Genomic DNA, 16766 nt, shown 5'->3' with positions numbered 1-16766 from the left:
GTGATCGCGGGTGGGAATGAAAATCTGGAGTGAAGCATACCATCGCGGATATGACCGCCTTCAGAAAGGAGCGGTGCGAATGACTGAGGAAAAGGACACAACGATATTCGATGTTGCGAAGGCGGGGTAAATGATTAGATATAGCGGGATCGAAGGGCACCACGTTGTGGGGCAAGCCAAAGGCTTGTGTCTCTAATGCAGCAAAATGAAAAGCAAGGACTGCAGCGAGCATTGACAAGGCGACGAGGAAAAACATTGCATAAAAGAACAATAGAACGGGCCGCATCGGGTCGTTTTCTGCAAGTGCTCACCCACTCCATAGAAAACCTACTACTACCAAGGTAGTAACAGGAATGGCGCAATTGCCTAACCCCCGGACGGTGAAGCTTTGTTCTAACGCTCGTTGTCAAGAACACTCAAAGGCCGACACTGGCGAGTACAAATGCTCACTCTGAATGCAGAGGAAATCGAATTTGGCGTACTAGGTCTCGGGGCTCAGGCAGACGGCCTATATCATCGCATATGAGTCATCTTACTAGTAGTCTCCTACTGGTCTCGCCCTCACTCAGCGCCCGTCGAATACTGAGACTGCCCAGTGTGGGAGTGAGTCGAGCACCACAAGAAGTACACGTCCACACCGGAATATGCGGCTTACAGCCGGTCACGGCCAGTACGGATGCGACTAGTGCCACTTTCCGTCACATCGAGGTCACTCCAACGAGTAACGCACCCGCTCGAAGCGCCCGCTATAGAATTCGCAATCCTGAAGGAAAACCCTTTAAGATGCATTCGGCAGCCTAACCCGCCTCCTGAAGGGGACGCCTGAGGCCCATGACAAGGTCCTTTTATCCGCCGGTAGGTTGGGGCAATGTCGAGCTATGGTCCTGTTATGGTACGCTATAGCGCAATGACTGACGACAAGATGCCATTTGCGGAGAGGAAAGCCAAGCGATTGTTCAGAAGGTCGTAGCTCTTGGGGGGTATTAGCATTGTTCATGCCGACTTCATCGGAGTCGCGTAGCGGGAGAGAACATGGATTTCGACGTAGTTTTCCAAACCCATCTCTGGATATCAACCGTCAACCTGGATACAGACTCGAGAGCTATCAGACAGCTTGCCTTATCTTTCAACGCCTGTACCGCACGACATTCTTTGTTCGGTAGATGCAGCTGAACGTTGGGACGTGTGTTCTGAACCAAGGTAGTTTGCCTGCCTCAACTCCTTCACAACCGTCGACATTCAACGACTGTATCTTGGCGCACCGAAGCCCATGGTCGCTCGGTACGTTGCGAGAGGCGACAAGCCTGACCAGCGGACTTGTTCTGAGGTCGGAACAGTGGGATAGGTTGAGTTCAATGAGATGGGCGCAAGGCGGAGCCCCGTCTGACCCTTCACCATGACCGGCTCTGGCGAGGTGATTGACGACAGCGTTGACTCCAATGGAGAGTTTTGATAGTTCCAACTTTTCGAGCCGCTCCATGCTGGCAACGAGTCCTACAAGCGGCCTTTCGTCTCGGATGGGGATGCCAGAAAGGACGAGCTGCGTCAAATGGGAGGGGCTTCCACCTGCTAGGATGTTGAAGTATTGATCCAGGACTCTGGGGCTGTTACGTATGTGCAGGATATGCAATTCGGGCATGGCGATACCGAGAAGCTTCTCGGAATGTTCGTTGACGCGGTGTATCTCGAGGTGCTGTAGTTGGTTCAAGTTGGGCGGGTATTCACTGATAATTCGCTGTTCGTTCTCGAGAACCAAAGTCCTGAGAGAGCCGTATTTCTCCAAAGCGAGTGGCATAGTGCCAGTGGTGTTGCGCAGAGCGAGGGAAGATATAGACTCTCCTGGGAGGTCATTGAAGTAAGGGGGTAATGGGGTCCCTTGTAGGGCGATTTGTTGCAGAGGCCATGCTGTGTCGAACAGTCGCATTGGCGTATCGACAGGTAGCCGGTCTTCGCTGATGAATTCATAGCTTGACAGGGAGGACAGAGTCGTGGACTTGACGAAACGGCAAAAGTCCCACTTTGCTATTGAGCAAGTCTGCAGATAGCTCCAGTCGATCCCTTCTAAGCCTTGACCTGACCATCCCTTATCGAGTGCTTCAGCCTTGATGCGCAAATCGCGAATCCTCCCTTGTGAGCGTGCCACCCAATGCTTGGCCTTGATGTGAGGGCGGCTCTTGCCTAGTACCAACGTCCGCCAAAAGAGGGGGTTGGACGCCATAACACTTTGCCAGTGCTGGCAGACATGCGAAAGCCGCAGGACTGAGGTCGAGTCTTCGTCGAGGAGAATGTATACGACTTCAGAAAACAGTTCGATGGGGAGTATGGCGGAGTGGTTGCGGGTCTGTCTGAGGTACTTGGTATGGGCGGCGGCAATCTTGGCTTTCAAGGCTTCCATTTCCGTCCGTTTTGAGCTGGAGATAGGTGTATACCTGTCGAGAGCTGCATCTATCATCTTTGTGGCATGCGAGTACTTCTTCAAATGGTAGAACAGTCGAGCTGCGCGATTGTATCCTTGCCATTGCTCCGGTGCCAATTCGATAGTCTTGCGGACGTCTTTGAGGGCCTCTTTATATCGACCAAGCTTTTCTAGTGCAGAGGAGCGTGCGTCGTATACAATGCAGGGGTTCTCCGGATTAGCTTCCAGTGCCTAGTCCAACAGTCAGGTCTGAGGATGATTGAGGACCGTTGCGCTCGCACCTTTGTGAACCACGGCAATGATCCATCTACGTCGCCTTCCCGAAGGCATCTCATCCCTTTCAGAAATGTTTGCTTCCACGACATTGCAGTTTAGAGGATCGACTGTGACGTTGAAGGGTCGAATCCAACGGCTCAACGCGTCGCGTCGCGAAATGGTCACGAGGGCGTGTCAATTGATGCCAGTGATGGCGGCAAGCGTCTTGACGCTATCTCACGACCATGAACCCAAGGGCATCTAACGACGCGGACCACGAACACAGGAACTACCGGGCGACGTCGGTACACTCCTTTATGAATACGATCGATCCTGGTCGACCCCTGGACAGTCAGCAGCTGAACATAAATAACTCAGTTTCGAGAATGGCGAAACTTGATCTCTCCCTTGACCACAGCGACCCGTCTCCTGAGGGGAAAGATGCCCGCCCATAGCGAAGGCAAACGACCTCCGTCTGGAGGTCACCTCTTTCTCATTTTGCTCTTACTCGTCCAATTCTTCTCGGTCGCTGCACGCAGCTCCCAACCACAGAACAAATTTGGCTTAAACAAACCCAACCGGGCCACAAACAAAATTGTCATCGCTACACTTGTAGCCCCGCATCTTATACCGGCCACTGCTCGAGGAACAGCTATTGCAGATTCCTCGTTCGCCTCGAGATACACGCGCCGTACAACCTTGATTTCCACTGCTGCCGCCGTCGGATACCAGGTCTACAAACATCAGGACTCTGTCAAGTATACAGCCAAACAGTACATTGGCCACCCTTCATATTGGATCACTTCCCTCATCACCTGGTGGAGAGGGGAGACTAGCAGCAACTTCCGACGCAGTGCACCCGTGGTGTTCGAACTCCCTCCGGCACCAGTTCAACCTAACCCCCCGTTCAGTCTGAAAGCGAACGAGACACTCCTCGCCTCAGGCAGGCTTCCGATCGTCCTCGACCTTAATCATGATCTATTCGTCTTTTCCATGACTCATTACCGATCCACCTTTCTTTCAACATCGGTCCCTCCGCCTTCGCATTCGAATTCCTGGGCGGTAGGCAGCCCCAGTCCGTGGCCACCCTGTCCCACCTCAGCCACCACTGGGAACAACCGGTCACAGACTGGTTCCAGTTCTGGAGGAAGCGGTTCCAGTGGCTCGGAAAGTCGAGGGTATTACAGAGGTGCTGAAGGATCGACGAATGGTAGGGCCAGAGTTCGCCCTTCGTTTAAGGGGAAGGAGAAGGCCGCCCCTGAAGACTCCGACGAGAGCGACGAAGAAGACCAAGAGGAAACGCGTCCAGAAGACCAGGATAACCACCAGATCAAAGAGGAGGATATTGAAAGGTGAGATTTCAGCATTCACAGCGCAAACATGCTTCTCAATCGTTCACTGTTCCAGTGACTCGTTGCTTGGCGAGCGTCCCACTTACGACCAACGATTGCCATCAACGAACGAAAACCCCAACCTTCGCTTGGCTCGGGTGCTCGCCGAAAACATCCAGCTTGCAAGAGTCCGAGGCCTATCGCGCTCCGCGTCTCAGGTCCCCGAGTTTCCTAGGCCAGTCAGAAGGTCTTCAAGACCGACTAGGACATCACTTCCGCGACGACCCTCCAGTCTTCGAATGGCGACAACTTACCTGCCCGACTACCATACACCAGGCTCAGCACCACGGGAAGGGGAAATCGACGTACTTATCCCAGTGGATTTCAACGACGATTCATCGACCTCCGACCTAGAAGATGACGACGTAGTACGCACTGCGACCTGGCTCAGAAATGCACGACCTAGCCCAAGCTTGGGTAGGTATGTTCGAGCCCGTGCCCCCGAACCGGAAAGTCCTACACCTCCTGCGCGGGGAGATATTCCTCGGCCCGAAGACAGCGACTCCGAACCCGAAAATGAGCCTCCTGGCCCCGACGACAGCGATCCCGATCCTGAGGATGAGCCCCCTGCTGGATCCGAACCAGATGACGGCGATCCGGAAGGCCCATCTCCTCCTCAAGACAGCGGGCTGGGTCCACATCTTCCCGGCCCATGGGGGATAGTCCTGTGGTGGATCATCCTCCTGATATTGGTCATTCATGTCATTCTCAACCCTACCTCGGTTGGCCCTGTACGACACTTCAATGGTCACACCGTCAGGCCTTTCAAATTAGATATAATTCGAACAATGTTGAATCAAGGTGCGATCCTAGCCGTTGAAAATTACCATTCCTATCAGCTTAGATCTTTCCCCTAGCGTCCCCCTCGTTATATCCATTCAGATACACTACGTCGGAGACACTCATGACCGCTTTGGGCGATGCTAATCGACAATCACCTTTCCCCTCTGCCAGCCCAACTGGTAAAGTTGTAGTTTTTTTCGGGGGGTGATTGGTACTGACGCATGGACGGCAGTTCGGTCTCCCACTTCAACATCCACCGCCACGCATTACGAACCAATCCTCATCCCTCGAAGTCAATGGTCGGGATGGGAACCAATCTTCGGTGAGCAGCTCTTGACATTGCATTACTCTTGTATCTGACGTTCCTTATAGAGATATCCTCCACATCTGCGCCCAAACAATCTCCCTCGATGTCTGCTGATCCCACTGGAAGTCGGTCCAACGTTTCCGGATCGTCCCCTGCACCAGGTGCCGCCGCCGAACCGACGGTTTACAATATCATCAAACCGGGATCTACCATCCGAACATCAATCGATACAGAAGCACATACCACTATATTTGCAGACCTCGGCCCATTGGTGCATGAATGCATCAGGTCCGCTTGCGAAGACGCAACCCCGATCGCGATAATTGGAGTCATTCACCACAGCACCAGCACGGTTTCCTTCCCGTCGTTGTGGTCAACGCTGAAAGCCACGTTCTTCGGCCTTCCGGAACCCATCGCAGAGTACTTCGATTTTGGGACCCTTCCTAACGAATGGTCCATAGTCTACGACTGCCAGCCCCTACGGTACCTCGAATCAGCAGCGCTGTTATCGGTCCGGGGTTTGGCGAATGTCTGGAATGCCCTTTCTGCGAAGTGCGACTCTGTTCTGCGTATCTTGGACCACAGTGGACGGCGAGTAATCAAGGCTGTTGACAGCTATACCGTCCTTCTCCTCGTAGTTTGGGTCAGCTCTGCCTTTTGGTGCCTGGCTTCGACTGACGAAGAAGATCTGGTGCGCATCTTGAAGGAGGTTTGCATCCGCAGATTAGGGATGCGACTTCGGGTTGATGAACCGCGGCTGGAACAGAGGGAGAGGATGATGGAAACAAAGGCGAGGAGGAGCGGGGAAGGAAAAGGAAGACGAAGGGGAGGCACGTACTACTCGAAAGAACACTCCGTTCGACGCTCGAAGAGCAGAGCTCAAAGGCTGTCGACGATGAGAAGGTCTAGGCTGGCCAGTGCATTGTCGAGAGCAGGTATGTCAGTCCTTTTCGGCTGTGTACGTCTCGTCTTGATTGAAAACAACATCGGTAGCGGATACCCTCCCCAGCGGGGAGCTGGAGGTCGACTTCTCGCATGCACATAGTTCAAGTTGGCAAAAATCACCGATGTTCTCCGTTCCTGTGGTTCGCATTCCCCTAGGCTTTGATGATGCCATAACAATCTAACAGCCGTTTTAGATGGACTCCAGCGGAGACACCGAGCTACCATCCGATTTCTATAATGACAGCATGAGCTGTATCTGGAATCCGCAACTAGGACGGGAGTTGCGTCAACTGGAAAAAACGGACGATGTGCATTGGCTCACGGACGAAAACGATGGAGAGGATGGCAACAGGTCCAGCGAAGGAGAGCAAGGCTATTGGGGTGTGGTGGACACAAGTGTCTATGCGAACCTCACTGAGGATCTGGAAGTAGAGTACGACGACGATGACCCTTTCAACCCGAATCTCAGGGACACACGACTGACGACCTGGCCGTTGCCGAGCAAAGTGAGCCACTTCGGCTCTTGCCTGTGTTTATCTTCTAACCGTCCTGGCTTTGTAGTTCTTCAATGACGAAGACTCAGGCGGCTTTACAGCTCTCAACAACAGTGTTTCAGCAACTGCATCCTCCCCTCAATCCATCGAACATTCTCCTCTACGAGTAAGCTCATTCATCTCTCTTCATGACCGCCCTGTGACCTCGAATTCCTCCAGCGGAAGAAAATAACGTTCAATCCTGCAACAGTCAATTGGCCGCAACCGAGAGTACGTCCATCGTTACAAAAGACAACCGGGGTGTTAACCTTTGGATTCCAGATTCGGGATACGTACCTCACCCGACGACTTTTTGGCAAAGCCCGCGCCAACGAAATACCAGGCAATAGGCTTCCTACTCCACGCCCAAGAGAAGCGACCACTCCGAAGACTGACGTCCGAGTGTACTATGAAATTGCTACTTCGAAAGGCCTGCTCGGTAGATCCCCTGGTGCATGAGAAGGCTCATTGAGGGACCGCTAATCCCTCTTACCTCGACTTAATGAAGTACTGTTACTCCCTTGTTCTTACTTTTCGCATTTACAACACGCACGCACACGCTTCTTGTTCATGAAATCAATCTATATTCGTTTCCCTTGCGAGCAGTTCTTGATTCCATCTGGCCATCGATAAGCGAAGAATATTCGGATAATCCGAGGGTTTTATTATATGAAAGTTGTATTTACTATTAGTGCCCCTTCGCACCCAGAGGATGCAGTCGGATTATACAGATAGTGCTAGATTATTGTCGCCCTGTGACTGCATAAACTGTTGCCAGAGTTGCGGGTCCATGGTGTAGCTCTCCTCTTCTGGATGAGGGAATGAACCGCCTCGTACTGCTTCACCAAATTTGTGGATGCCAATATCGCGGACCTCCTTCACGTTTGCGAACCGACGAACAAACTTGGGCTTATGGCCATCCCAGGTGCCCACAAGATCTTCGAGGACGATCACCTGAAAAGAGCAGACATCAGTACGATGGAAGATAAAAGGGCATGCAGGGAAACCGTACCTGTCCACTTGTTCCAGGGCCAGCACCAATTCCGATGGTAGGGACCTTCACCTTGTCGGTGATGTGTTTTCCCAGCTCGCGAGGTACTGCTTCCACTACCATCGCGAATGCTCCGGCGTCCTGCAAGGCTAGTGCGTCTGAAAGCACCTTGCTGGCTCCTTCGACGGACTTTCCCTGCACCTTGAACCCAGACAATGCTGACTGGCGCTGGGGCGTCAAACCGATATGTGCCATGACGGGTATACCAAGCTCGGTCAAACGGTGAACGATCTCTGCGAGCTCTTTCCCTCCTTCCATCTTGACCGCCTCTGCACCACCCTCTCGTACTAGCCGGGTAGCGTTTCGGATGGTTTCTTCCGCAGAGACGTGGTACGACCCAAAAGGCATGTCGACGACCCGGAAGGGGTGGGTAGCGCCACGGGCCACGGCGCTGGCGTGATGGATCATGGCTTCGAGGGTGAGTTGGGTGGTCGAGCCAAAGCCGAGGCAGACTTGTGAAAGGGAGTCGCCGACGAGGATCATATCGATGAGCGGGGATGAGGAGGCGGCTTGACCAGTGGGGTAGTCGTAGGCTGTGACCATGGTTATTGGCTTGTTTGCCTTGCGCATCGAGTGGAGGGTCTGGATGGTGACCTTTTTGCGTGGTGGCGGGGTGAGAGAGGAAAGTTCTTGTGGTCGGACGCTCATGCAGCGTCGGGCACCTTGGGCAGACCATGGTCCTTGCCGAAGGGCAGCTCGTGAGGCAGCGTTGGTGGTGAATGGCAGGCGAAACATTGTAGAGGAGTTGGATGGTTGTGCTGGATTGTGTTGTTTGTTGGAGACATTTTCCTCTGCCTTTTAAGCTGTAAAACGGTTATACAGTGGTGGAATGAGGTTTAATGAGATCACAGAAACAGAGTTCGGGCAATTTAGAGCACCGGTTTGTTTCGACAGAAAACGTATGTCGGGATTTCCACAGGACTATACTTCCTACACGCATGTTGCCACGCGGATCCTATTCCTGAAGGGGACTCCCCACTTTCACGGTGAAATATTTGAAGTTGGAAAAATGTGAAACAGCCACAGTGACGAGAAGGCGGTGGTAAAGAATGAAGTAGTGTTGTGAGATCCTGGCTGTCCGAGGGCATGGGTCCAGGGCGTCGCAAGTATGGAAGACAGTCATTCTTCAATCCTCGTCTCGTCACTGAGGAGCACAAGTCAAGGCTCCAGTTCCACCAAGTTCCACCAGGATCTGACGCTCATTCAGGCGGGGCGGCAGTTGGGGCCCAAGTTCGCGGTGACAATCCGAAGAGCCTGACAAAAGGTCATTTTTCTTTCTTTCTTTTTCTTCTTTCGTAGATGCGTCGGAGTCGGAGGAGATGATATCCGCACGGAAATTGGGAGGATACAATCCACAGCATTGTGGAAGAACGAGCAGACGAAGAATTGAAATGATGGTGGTTGTTCGCGATGTGAAAAACATTCAGCATCGGTTGACTATATTTCCGGCCTGTACTTGCCCACGTCCGGAGCCAGTACCAGCAGCACACATAGATTGAGGACGACGACGACACCGGCGTTTGGATTGGTGCGACAAGGAACTTCTTGAGGTGCGTTCCGGATTTCGTTCCGATGGGATGAGTTGGTGGAGCGTGGGAAAAGGCCCTGTTGGAGCCGACCAGCCCGTAACGGTAGCTCAGGTTGTTCGCGGTTCCGTCGCCTGCTTCGACCACCACCAATGCCATGGCCACTGTTACCCATACCTTACGCTCTGAATACGATCCCTCAAAGGATCGCGAACGTCTGGAACGAGATACTGGTCAGCTCGACGAAGAGGAGAGGTCAGAAGAATGGACGAAGGAGGCTTTGAAGACCTTCAAAAAGCGTCTTAAGCCACCACCACTCTTCGTGCCAGCTACACGGCCCTTGGACGCCTGGGATGTGGAGAGCGCACATGCATCAACATCCAAAGTAAAGTTGGACGATGTCCCTGCCGCTGAGAAGGTCGACAGCTTGTACAAGTTCCTTCCAAGGACCAAGGCCGAGTCAGAACCACCGTCCACGAAGCAAACCGCACGACCGTCACCACCCTCTGTTCCAACTCCACCTCCTGCAGCTCCCCAAAGGCCAATAGAAAGGACGACCAAAAACAATTGGTTCATCATGAAGGCCATTCAGTCCGATTCTGCATCCAAATCTGCCCCTGTCACTCCTGCTCCCACTCTGGCGGACATCTTATCTCGGGAACCACCACCTCTTCCTTCAGAAGCGAGGGTCAAACCACCAGTGTGGACAGTCCTGGGCCCTGCTAACAAGGGCTTCTCCATGCTTCAGCGGAGTGGTTGGAACGAAGGGGAAACATTGGGACCATACGCTGTTCGCCGGAAGGTTGAGGAGCCTCCGCTCCCCGACTTCCTCGAGGAAAAGGAACAATCTTCTCGGAGCAAAGGCAAGAGACCAGCGACTTCGACGACATCTTCCAGCACCACGCAAACGGTGGAGATAAAGCTGGAGGACGGCATCACAGAGGTTAAGCAGGTCGATATCGTCGACTTGACCCTGACCTCTGACTCGGAATCGGATGACGAGCAGATGGGTGAGAACACGCCTCCAGCTCCACACGGCAACTTTATCAAGGAAGAAGAGGCGGAAGAAAATGCGACTGTCATGGACGATGACGACGATGTCTCTGGGCATGGGGGTCGTGCCCTCCTTGCACCAATATCGACTGTGCTGAAGGCCGATCGTATGGGAATAGGGTTGAAGCCAAAGACTGTCGCTGGGCCGAAAGGAGCTTACAGGATACCTCAGAAGCGGGTGACCCATAACTCGGCGGCTTTGGCAGCACATATCCGCGCTTCAGAGGAGCTAAAGAGGCAGAAGAAAGAGGGTGGACGAGGACGGCGAGCCTTTGAGCGGCAACGGAAGAAAGAGGCTGCAGATAGGAAAGCTATGCTCGCATATCTCAACAGCTGATTTAACCATTTCCCTTGTATTCGGAACGACTCCATAATACAGTGGTTTACTTCTTCTTAACATCTTTTGAACCTACTTGTCGAGAGAAAAAGGAAGGAAAGATAGGAAAAGCCGTTATTATACAGAATAAAAAAGATCGCCGTAACCGATTGCAGAGGTATCATCAAGCGAAAAGCAGTGAAGAGAAAAATAACTTCGTGAAACTCGTAAAAGGACGTCTAGAATGAAAGCGAAAGCAAGAAGATATTCAAGAAAATTGTCAGGTTTAGATGCAAATAAAGAAGATTTGGCGTTCCAACCCCCGTCATGTTGTCACCACACCCCACTGCGCCTCTCCTTTCGCAGATTCACATTTGACTTCGGCGACGTACATTCGCAGCCACTGAACCATTTCCTTGCTGATTTGAGGGCACCTTGTCACGTCGATGGCTCGAATGCGTTTGGGCTGCGCTGCTGGGTGGGCAATGGCTCGTGGCGCGATACGGCTTTTGGCCAAGGCTGCTGCAGCCTCCGAAGCCGAGGAGACGATAGATGATGTCGTTGCGTGATAACGTTTGAAGGTTGGGGGGTTAGGTGGAAGGCGAGACTCGACGAAACCGCGGAGGGCATCCCAGTCGATGTAAGTGCACCCGTCGAACGATACGGACTCGAGGCGAGGGCAAACCCACGGAGAAGACGTAGACAACCCCTGGAGATAGAAAGGGACAAGGATAGCAGCCGGACATGAGTTTCTTTTGCCACAGTTCAACTCGATTACATCGGACGTACCCTGAGGAAATTGCAAGTCACGTCCTCCAAATCCACCAACTCCAAGGTGATCAGCGATTGCGCTCGTCTCAAAAACTCGATGAACTTGATCTCGTTGAAGAGACACATCTCTATCCTGAGGTAGCGGAGGGGTAGCTTGGTCAACGCTTGAGAATAGAGAACCTGGATGACGTTGGAGACGTTCTCGAGGTAACAGAGTTCCAGCCATTCCAAGTTGGGACATGAGATGCACGTCATGATCTGTCTTGCGATTCCGGCATAATAGAAGGATGCTTTCGTGAGTCGAGGAAGGTGGATCGTCTTTTGCGCGGTGACGAGGGAGGCTTCTTGGTCACCGCACCCTGAGTAGCACGGGTTGGAATCGACGTCGGAAAGGTTGCGTAAGGCGATTTCCTCAAGTTCTGGACATTGGCGCAGGATCGAGAGGAGGGTGTTGGCTGATGGTGCAAGGCCGTTGTAGTACCCTCCCAACTTCAACACTTTGAGCCGTGCCATGAGGTTGAGATCCCACCCAAAGTTGAAAGAGGTGATCGAACAGGAGCGTAATCGCGGTGTGCAGCCATTGAAGAGAGGTAGTGTAGCCTTGGTGAAGTGTCGGTCTTCCTGGATCGAATAGTGGACCTGGATGGTGAGCTTTTCCAAGATAGGCGCGTCGGATTTGCAACGCGTTAAAGCCGCATGCGCCAACTGTCGACTGGGCACGATGAGCGTAAACGTCTTGGTCCTCCACAGCACGGCGTCAAACAAGTCAGTCGCGCTAACGATCTGGTCGGTGGCGTTGGGACCGTGTTCGTGTCGGTGACTGAAGTTGATTGAGATCTCGAGTGGGCACGATTTCGAGCGTTCTATTCTCCGTCTGGCCTTTTCCAGAGAATCATGTGGGCTGACTGAGATCTTCGCCCAAAGGAGAGGTGTGTTGAGCGCTACTTCTGCCCAATACCGACTGAAGGGAAATCCGGTGAATAAAATAGTTGACTCGGGGAATGGAGAGGCGCTGGGGCTTACCATACAAGCATCAGTGTAGGAACCATTACGGGGTCCTCATCGCCCATGCCCAGGACGCCCATGATGAATATGGATGACAATAACTCGCTGGGGAGGCGAAGGACGGGGGATTGCATCCGGACCTCTTGCTCGAGTTTGCCCTCGAGCTCCCGCCTCTGCGAGATGAGAAGCGAGATTTTTGCGTCGATTGAGGCTATTGCCTCCCTCAGGTAGGAGACGGATGCACTGGACGATGGGCGGGCGATGAAGATGTCCTCGCGGGTAACGGCGCGAGTGTGGAGGGGTGGCAGCGGACTGAACCCCTTGAACGACATTTTTCGTCGTCGGGGGGAAGGAGGTGGATCATAGTCTGAGGTGGCCATCTGGGCCGTCGAAACGGGAGGCGATGTCCCAGATTGGTGGAGGAATCAGGTCAAGTAGCTGGGAAGGGGGAGTAAGCGGGGACATCCTTCATCGAGGGCGGACGGGAGAGATGAACGTACGTTTCTGTGGATGGAGGGTCCGGAAAGGGCACGAGAAATTTAGGCATGTCTTATAGACGATTTTGCCGATAACTAAATCGCAAGCTGTGTTCCGCAAAGAGCACGAGGTAGATGCAAAACTTGCAAGCAGGCAAAGGATTCCATTTCTGCGTGATGGATGACCTGCAACGTGGGACATGCGAACGCTCGTCCGCAACACGAGGAGAACAACGAGGCAGACAAATCTGCTTTCGCTCCGCATTCTCGGGCCTCGCACTCCTATTTTCTACATTTTACTTGATTGGGCATCATCATGTTTTTTATTGTCTCCTAGTTCTATGTCATACAGCTCACTCTTCCATCCGACCATCTTCCTTCGCTCTGTAATAGATAAATTGACAAAGAACCTGCCCTTTTCGTTCATGTCACCGAAAATCGACCATTGAATTCTTTTACTTACAAAGATGTCGAGGAACACTGTTAGTGCACTCCCTGGACAAAGCAGTCCCTGTCAGATAGTTCACAACATGCATCGCAACATCCGCTCACCTGCCAACCAACCGGCATTGGTAAGGAGGTATGCCCTATCCATGCTCTTGGCGCAAATGGACAAGGCATACGTCGTGTTCCCGAGTATCGAGAAGAAGAAAAGGGCAGGTGATAACCCTTCGCACCGGGTTTTGAAATTCTTCACTGCAATCGGAGTTAGCTCTCGTCCTTGAGGCGCTACTAAGTAATTCCTTTTGACGTACGTATCTGGGGGATACGAGCCCCGAGCTGATTTCGGTCAAGATAAGTGAAGGATAAGTGCAATCGATTAACAGGAATCGACGTACGAAGAGGACTGCACTGGACCAGCCGAGGAACTGGACCAGCCAGGAGTCCCTGGTCTCCGGCGGTTCGAAACCCTTTTCATTCACCCTTTCACTGATCCACCATGCTCCGATCCCAACGCTAACCACAAAAACGACGGCACACGAGTAACGGAGAAGAACGACTCGAATAGGCGTCACCTCCGACGTCCCTCGTCGGGTATCACCGGCAATTAAAGGGGCCTGTTCATCCTGGCCAGCAGATTGCCGTCGTCGTTGGCTCAAACGACCACGCTTCCATCGGTAGTAATAGATCTGCGACAAGAGAATACTGTCGCATGTGGTATACTAGAAACGAGGACAAGTGTTATTATATTTTGGAGACGGCCAGAACGTGAAGCTCGGAGAAACTCACATAGACCGCAACGATGATTATTGGCGGAATCAGGCCCGCGAGGATAGCGCCTGTCAGATTGAGCAGGTCGCCGAGAAGCCAGATGACAACGAATAGGACGCTGACGCCTTCGCCGGATTGAAGGACATAGTTCTCGTATAGTTGCGGAGTATAGACCACAATCCTAAAGCAGTATCGTCAACCATGCTGCCCTGCCACGGAGACCATTGTGCCGAGGTTCACCAACAGGCGATTGAGATCCAGCCAAGCTAGCCGATTTGCTGACTTTAGCGAAAATATAATGGATATGGTGGGCCCGACGTACCACATTGCTTAGCGTGTCATTGACATTCAATGCCAGCATGAAGAGCCTCCAACGACTGTAAGAGTTAGAAGTGAGGTGATTCCTTTGAGCCAGCACGCTGAAGCTGTGTGGGGTCGTTTAAGTCGCCAAGACTTTGATGAAAAGACTTTGGCGTAGGGTTAGGGTCAACTGTCACGTGTCAAGAAGGACCGCGTCGACGCACGGAATTCGGCAAACGCTCGTCACTTGTGTCCAGCGACCATGAACAACGGCCAAGAAGCTTTCCGAAGAATCGTCCTCCAACTACGGTCTGGCGGTGGCGGAAAACGCCCAGGCAAAGGTGCATTTGCTGGAGGAGGTCTTCTCGCTGCAGTGGTAGGAGGAGCCGTGCTCATTAACTCCAGTTTGTACAACGGTATGTCACCGTCGAATTTTGGTGACAAACTTTGAACTAATGTCCTCACAGTGGACGGTGGTCACCGAGCCATCAAGTACAGCAGGTAACTATACAGACATACTCCTAGTTGAAGCCAGTGGTGAACACCCGTAACAGAATAGGTGGACTTAGGCCCGACGTCTATGGCGAAGGAACCCATTTTGCTGTACGTCTGTTTTGCCATTGCTGTTGCTTTTCTTTAACCTGACGGGCGTCCAGATTCCCTGGTTCGAAACCCCAATCATCTACGATATCCGTGCAAAACCCAGAAACATTGCCAGTTTGACGGGAACGAAGGGTTGGTAGAAATGTTTTCGTCAAGGAAAGCATATCCCTGACACGGTATTTGTAGACTTGCAGATGGTCAACATTACTTGCCGTGTGCTGTCAAGACCCGACATCCGCAACCTTCCTGGCATCTACCGAGAACTCGGCTTGGACTATGACGAGAGGGTGCTTCCGTCCATCGTGAACGAAGTTTTGAAGAGTGTCGTTGCCCAGTTCAACGCGAGTCAGTTGATTACGCAGCGAGCAGAAGTATGGAGGCCGTTCATTTCATTCAGCTTGGGATTAACCTCAGTTTCAAGGTCTCCCGACTGGTCCGCGAGAACCTTACCGCTCGTGGAATGCGGTTCGGCATCGTCTTGGATGACGTCTCTATTACCCACGTAGCCTTCTCTCCCGAGTTCACCTCCGCCGTCGAAGCCAAACAGGTACGACCGTCTTCACTAGCCACGTATGGTGTTCTAAGGGATTTGTAGATTGCACAACAAACTGCCCTCCGAGCCGCCTTCTTGGTCGACCAAGCCGTCCAGGAGAAGCAGTCGATCATCGTTCGCGCCCAGGGAGAAGCTCAGAGTGCTGAACTTGTCGGCGAGGCTTTGCGCAAGAACAAAGGTTTCTTGGAGCTCCGTCGCCTTGAGGCTGCCCGCGAGATTGCCAACACCCTCTCCGGTTCCGGAAATAAGGTTATGCTCGATTCGCAGAGCTTGCTCTTGAATGGTTCGTACCTAGCTCCCCCTCGGAAGGAACTCGTTATTAACTCAATCCTTTGTAGTGGCGGGCGATAGCGTAAAAGATATCCTCAAAGTATCCAAGTAATTACTTCGTACGCATCCCCTAATGTCGTATAATTTTATTGCGTCGACCCGGGTTCGACCTTGGTCCCCTTCGTTCCTGCCGTGTGACACCGCTACGTGAGTGACGTTTTTGATGGGACCTTGCAAGACGCGACGCAGGGCGTCACTCCTTGAACTTCGTTCCTCCTTTATCCAATCCCCTCTTCTTGTTCGGTAGCGATGCCTCCCAAAAGGCGTAGACAAAGGCAAATGTCGGTCGCCTCGAACGTCGACGAGGCTGACGATAGTTCATCGGAGCTGGCACCTGACAAGAAGAAAGTACGATGGAAGGGAAGCTCGAGACAATCGAATGACGACGATGAAGACAGTAGCAGTGGTGAGGAAGAGGAAAATTCGACGACTTCTGAGCAGGCACGTTGTTGGGACTTGGAGAATGAATATCGCCTTGACTGGGGATCGTCTGCCTGCAGATATGCCTGGCGGCATTTTGTACCCAGTGCGTGTGCTCCTCGTGAATAAATGTTACGTTTCTGACATCCCTTTTAAGCGGCCGTGTGGGCGTCGCGTACTATGAGCCGGTCAAGGGTGTCATACATGTGCTCGAAGACACTCAGGAAACCGTTCACTTCGATTTGACACGCTTGCGTAAATCCCCCAGGGTCACTTGAACTGGAAAAAATCTAGGTTCTAACCTCGTTTTTCCCTTCTTGTCTGACATGCATTAGTCCTCGAGCAGATCCAGCCAGACATCGTGTTGACCAGTTCAAAATCCGAGGACGCGTTCATTGATGTACTCAGGGACCATAGTAATATCTTCTTCCCTTTATTCTGATGACTACACGCGCCGCATATACTGACTTTTTGAGCCTGTGTTCAGTGGATGCGACTGGTGGCCTATTCCAGATTCGCC

The 16766-nt window shown here is 52.5% G+C and overlaps 8 protein-coding genes across 8 annotated transcripts; 4 read left to right on the top strand and 4 right to left on the bottom strand.

The window, feature by feature from the left end:
• Positions 1-1126: 1126 nt before the first annotated feature.
• CC1G_07137 (hypothetical protein) lies at positions 1127-2781 on the bottom strand (the record flags this gene model as incomplete). The annotated part of the gene is made up of 2 exons (XM_001835661.2): positions 1127-2647; positions 2698-2781. 2 exons carry the CDS (start codon positions 2779-2781, stop codon positions 1127-1129), a joined length of 1605 nt encoding a protein of 534 aa, XP_001835713.2.
• A 331-nt stretch (positions 2782-3112) lies between these two features.
• On the top strand, positions 3113-7089 carry CC1G_07136 (hypothetical protein; the record flags this gene model as incomplete). Its single annotated transcript, XM_001835660.2, has 10 exons — positions 3113-4023; positions 4079-4863; positions 4920-5024; positions 5078-5167; positions 5218-6087; positions 6146-6237; positions 6292-6603; positions 6659-6757; positions 6811-6861; positions 6913-7089. The coding sequence occupies 10 exons, from the start codon at positions 3113-3115 to the stop codon at positions 7087-7089; spliced, it is 3492 nt and encodes a 1163-aa protein (XP_001835712.2).
• Positions 7090-7353: 264 nt separating this feature from the next.
• CC1G_07135 (ketopantoate hydroxymethyltransferase) lies at positions 7354-8693 on the bottom strand (the record flags this gene model as incomplete). Its single annotated transcript, XM_001835659.2, has 2 exons — positions 7643-8693; positions 7354-7584 (listed from the first exon to the last, which is right to left on the bottom strand). The coding sequence occupies exons 1-2, from the start codon at positions 8414-8416 to the stop codon at positions 7354-7356; spliced, it is 1005 nt and encodes a 334-aa protein (XP_001835711.1). The 5' UTR covers positions 8417-8693.
• A 658-nt stretch (positions 8694-9351) lies between these two features.
• CC1G_07134 (hypothetical protein) lies at positions 9352-10493 on the top strand (the record flags this gene model as incomplete). Its single annotated transcript, XM_001835658.2, has 2 exons — positions 9352-10438; positions 10467-10493. The coding sequence occupies exons 1-2, from the start codon at positions 9365-9367 to the stop codon at positions 10491-10493; spliced, it is 1101 nt and encodes a 366-aa protein (XP_001835710.2). The 5' UTR covers positions 9352-9364.
• A 408-nt stretch (positions 10494-10901) lies between these two features.
• CC1G_07133 (hypothetical protein) lies at positions 10902-12684 on the bottom strand (the record flags this gene model as incomplete). The annotated part of the gene is made up of 3 exons (XM_001835657.1): positions 10902-11285; positions 11366-12308; positions 12371-12684. 3 exons carry the CDS (start codon positions 12682-12684, stop codon positions 10902-10904), a joined length of 1641 nt encoding a protein of 546 aa, XP_001835709.1.
• Positions 12685-13113: 429 nt separating this feature from the next.
• Positions 13114-14405, bottom strand: CC1G_07132 (hypothetical protein). The gene is made up of 8 exons (XM_001835656.2): positions 14363-14405; positions 14281-14306; positions 14059-14221; positions 13668-13991; positions 13584-13608; positions 13381-13524; positions 13292-13323; positions 13114-13238 (listed from the first exon to the last, which is right to left on the bottom strand). Exons 1-8 carry the CDS (start codon positions 14399-14401, stop codon positions 13182-13184), a joined length of 810 nt encoding a protein of 269 aa, XP_001835708.2. The 5' UTR covers positions 14402-14405; the 3' UTR covers positions 13114-13181.
• A 197-nt stretch (positions 14406-14602) lies between these two features.
• Positions 14603-15944, top strand: CC1G_07131 (prohibitin Phb2; the record flags this gene model as incomplete). Its single annotated transcript, XM_001835655.2, has 8 exons — positions 14603-14756; positions 14808-14841; positions 14895-14943; positions 14997-15075; positions 15130-15314; positions 15341-15490; positions 15539-15779; positions 15835-15944. The coding sequence occupies 8 exons, from the start codon at positions 14603-14605 to the stop codon at positions 15876-15878; spliced, it is 936 nt and encodes a 311-aa protein (XP_001835707.2). The 3' UTR covers positions 15879-15944.
• Positions 15945-16028: 84 nt separating this feature from the next.
• On the top strand, positions 16029-16688 carry CC1G_14983 (hypothetical protein; the record flags this gene model as incomplete). Its single annotated transcript, XM_002910606.1, has 4 exons — positions 16029-16267; positions 16327-16352; positions 16404-16501; positions 16582-16688. Exons 1-4 carry the CDS (start codon positions 16076-16078, stop codon positions 16686-16688), a joined length of 423 nt encoding a protein of 140 aa, XP_002910652.1. The 5' UTR covers positions 16029-16075.
• Positions 16689-16766: the final 78 nt, after the last annotated feature.

This window comes from Coprinopsis cinerea, assembly GCF_000182895.1.
Source record: "Coprinopsis cinerea okayama7#130 chromosome 8 map unlocalized cont3.8, whole genome shotgun sequence".
In the NCBI taxonomy this organism is placed as follows: domain Eukaryota; kingdom Fungi; phylum Basidiomycota; class Agaricomycetes; order Agaricales; family Psathyrellaceae; genus Coprinopsis; species Coprinopsis cinerea.
This window is presented reverse-complemented; position numbering and strand designations above follow the sequence as displayed.